General features: G+C 37.3%; 1 protein-coding gene across 1 annotated transcript; it reads right to left on the bottom strand.

Moving 5' to 3' along the window:
* Positions 1 to 1,395: 1,395 nt before the first annotated feature.
* LOC131024686 (ethylene-responsive transcription factor CRF2-like) lies at positions 1,396 to 2,966 on the bottom strand. Its single transcript, XM_057954205.1, has one exon. It carries the CDS (start codon positions 2,469 to 2,471, stop codon positions 1,662 to 1,664), a length of 810 nt encoding a protein of 269 aa, XP_057810188.1. The 5' UTR covers positions 2,472 to 2,966; the 3' UTR covers positions 1,396 to 1,661.
* Between the last annotated feature and the right edge of the window lie 317 nt (positions 2,967 to 3,283).

The raw sequence follows: 3,283 nt of genomic DNA, 5'->3' as shown, positions 1-3,283 counted from the left end.
TACTCTCCATCGCTTATTTTATTTAGCTTGTTCTAATTAATTCCGATAAAAATATACATATACATATACATATATATATATTATACATGATATATGTGTGAAATATAGGTATAATTCCATATTAGATCCTAAATATTGAATATTAACATTTGCAAATTCGACTCAAATTAATTTTGAACAGTTTCAAAATGATAATTCAAACAATGAGTTTCGAAAATTATCAATCAATTTTAAGTTTTAGCTTCGAAGGCTGTCAAAATCTTAGCTCCAAATGCCTATAAAAGAAATAAAAGGCCATAATTTTCTATAAATTATGAAATTAGGTCTTGATTGAAACAATTTGAAATTTAAATTATATTTTGCAATAATGCTCAAAGGTTGAGATTTAATATGCAACTATCTATGTGAAATATATATAAAAATAAAAAAAAAAAACATGAAATAATGTGCACGCTACACGTACAACTTGTATGTTCACAATTTTCCTTCCTTTTACTTTCATTGTGGGAGAAGGAACTTCAAACCTTGGATTTTTCATTGAATTTCCATATTATATAATCACGCACATAATAGAACACAAAAACATTTTTCATATTAAAAAAACTCGTGCTGCGCGCAAGCAAGCGGCAAGCTTCAGCAGAACAAAAGGTGAGCAATGAATTTTGAGGTGGATAATATTACTAAATTATGGCCTTTTTAATTATTGGGCAAAGTTTTACAAATTGCGGTCGAAATTGAAGCGTCTAAAATTTAAATAAAATGAGATTTTATTAATTAATTCATGAATAAATATATATTGTAAGAATATTACGTTAAAAGCTGCAGGGCTAACTTGTAAGGTTAATATTTGCTCGGACGAATTTATAGAACTTGATTAGCGCTGGGTATAATCTAATCATATAAATTGACCTTGGTCAGATCAAAGAGATCGAAAATAAAGAAATGCAGTAAGTATTGGATTAACATTGGAGAAGCCCCGATAGTTTAATACTCTCCCTCCGTCCAAGGGAAATTAATCAACTTCTTTTCGACACAAAATTTTAAAAAATACTAGTATTTTAACTTTAAGTGTGTTTAGTATAATAAAATGAATAAATGATCATATGTTTCATTATTTATATTTATTTCATATAAAGAAATTGATTAAGTTATTTAAAACGATCCAAAAAAGAATATTGAACAAATTAGTTTAGACGGAAAGAATAATAAGTTAAAATCATAAATTAATAAAAAACGGAAAAGAGAAAATTGATAAATGCATAAAGATGCTCATTTTTCCACTTAATCAAACGTGCATTTCAAGAATGCTACAAATACACATAATTAACGGATAATATTTGCTAAAAGAAAGAAAAAAAAAAGTGGCTTACATATACTATACCTGGGAAAATAATAGCGTAGAACAAATTCCATTTATTTAACATGGTTTAAGGTAATATAATAACATTTCATTTACTCACAAACACTCCACTTTTACATTCGAGAGTGTCCAAAACCCAAACTAAAACTCATCCCCCCCCCAAAAAAACATAGGTATTTAAGACAAAGGCTTTCCAGTTTAGTAGTAAGTGCTGCTTCTATTTATCAAAACTTGCGAAAACTCTGCAAATATATTTGTATATAGTTTGCTGATTTTCATTACAAACGTCTCTACACAAGTCTCAAAGGGCAACCAGCGGATCCGGCCCGAATACATCCCCAAATTCAAGGAAGAAATCATCGCCCGACCCGAATCTGGCCCCCAAATCCGTAGCCGACCCGACAACCGCATCGCCGCACCACCCGATATCCGTTCCGTACAAGTCGCTCCAGAAAGTCTCTTGATCAAACAAACCGGGTACGGATACCGGGTCCTCTAACTCCGAGAAGGAATCGTCGCTCAACGGGAATATCGGAAAATATGCATCGGCGGAGTCGATGGCGGCGGCCGGCGAGGACGCGAGAGACGAGTCGGCTTGAGGTGAGAAGAAGCGGAGGACCGAGTTGGGTGACGTGACACTGTGGTGCGAGGAGGAGGTGGTGTTGCACCCCGGGGATGGGGAGAAGTTGGTGTGCGCGTGGGGCCCACGCAGCTGGACGGCCGCGTGGTCGTACACCATGGCGGCCTCCTCCGCCGTGTCGTAGGTGCCGAGCCACAGCCGCACGCGTCGCATGGGGTCTCGAATCTCCGCGGCCCACTTCCCCCAGGGGCGCTGCCGCACGCCGCGGAACTTCTTGCCCGTCGCGTTCCTGGGTTTTCTTCCTGCGGCGGCGCTCCGCCTTCTGTCGGAGCAGCAGGGTACAAGTGTGACTTGGTGAATGTATTTTCTGACTCGGCGTCGGTTGAGGTGAGGGTCGTCGTCGTCGCTGGAGGAGTCGGTGGCGTCGGCGTCGGTGACGGAGACGCGGAGGGTCTTGATGGGGGGGCGGTGGGGGGAATATTCCGGCGTGGTGATGTGGCTGTGGTGTTCGGTGTATTTGGTAGGAAACATGGTGTGTGGAAGGAAGGATGGGTTTCAAATTGGCATTGAAAGCGAAAGGGATTCTGCGAGAATTAAAGAGAAGGTGTCGAGACAAGGAGAAAATCAGGGAGTATAAGGAAAGTTTGAGGAAAGTAAGTTATACTAAAAAGAAGAGCGAGAGAGCAAGTGGGAGAAGAAGGGAATATATGTTGAAGGGAATCAATCAAAGCTTTTTGGGTTGCAGTAAAAAGGAAGATGAATATTATGAATAAAACCCAGATGAATTAAGTTCAGTAGGATTCTTGTAGCTCCAGAGATTTTCTTTGCTTTTTCTTTGTTTTTTTTGCGGGAAGATGAGAGAGAGAGAGAGAGGTGGTATGGTAGAGAGGGAGTGAGGGAGTGTGCTATTTGAGGTGTGTCAGCTGAGCTGAGGACCGGGTGGCCACTCTTCACTTTTGCTGTCTCTTTTATTAATATTTATATATAAAGAATATAAGAAAACAGATAATATAAGGAAATTTGCCAAATAAAATCGTCATCTATTTTGAGTCTGTAATTTTAAGTTGCCTTTTAAAGTGTTGCAAATTAAATTATCATTTTTTTATTTTTTTATAATTTTGTTTCTTCGACTTTTTCGATTGTTGAATTGAAGCTTATGTAAATTAGTAAAGACGACGTCATTTTTGTGAGATTTTAACAATGTTGTTTTGCATAATTTTAATTGTTTTTTAAATTATAAAAAAATGTATCATGTATTTGCACTATAATTTTCAATACTCATCACATTAATTGAAGAGAAGGAATTATAAAAATTAAAAAGATGATCATTTAATTTTTCACAC

Source organism: Salvia miltiorrhiza, chromosome 5, assembly GCF_028751815.1.
Source record: "Salvia miltiorrhiza cultivar Shanhuang (shh) chromosome 5, IMPLAD_Smil_shh, whole genome shotgun sequence".
Taxonomy (NCBI): Eukaryota; Viridiplantae; Streptophyta; class Magnoliopsida; order Lamiales; family Lamiaceae; genus Salvia; species Salvia miltiorrhiza.
Note: the sequence above shows the minus strand (reverse complement) of the source record. Positions and strands in the feature narration are given on the sequence as shown.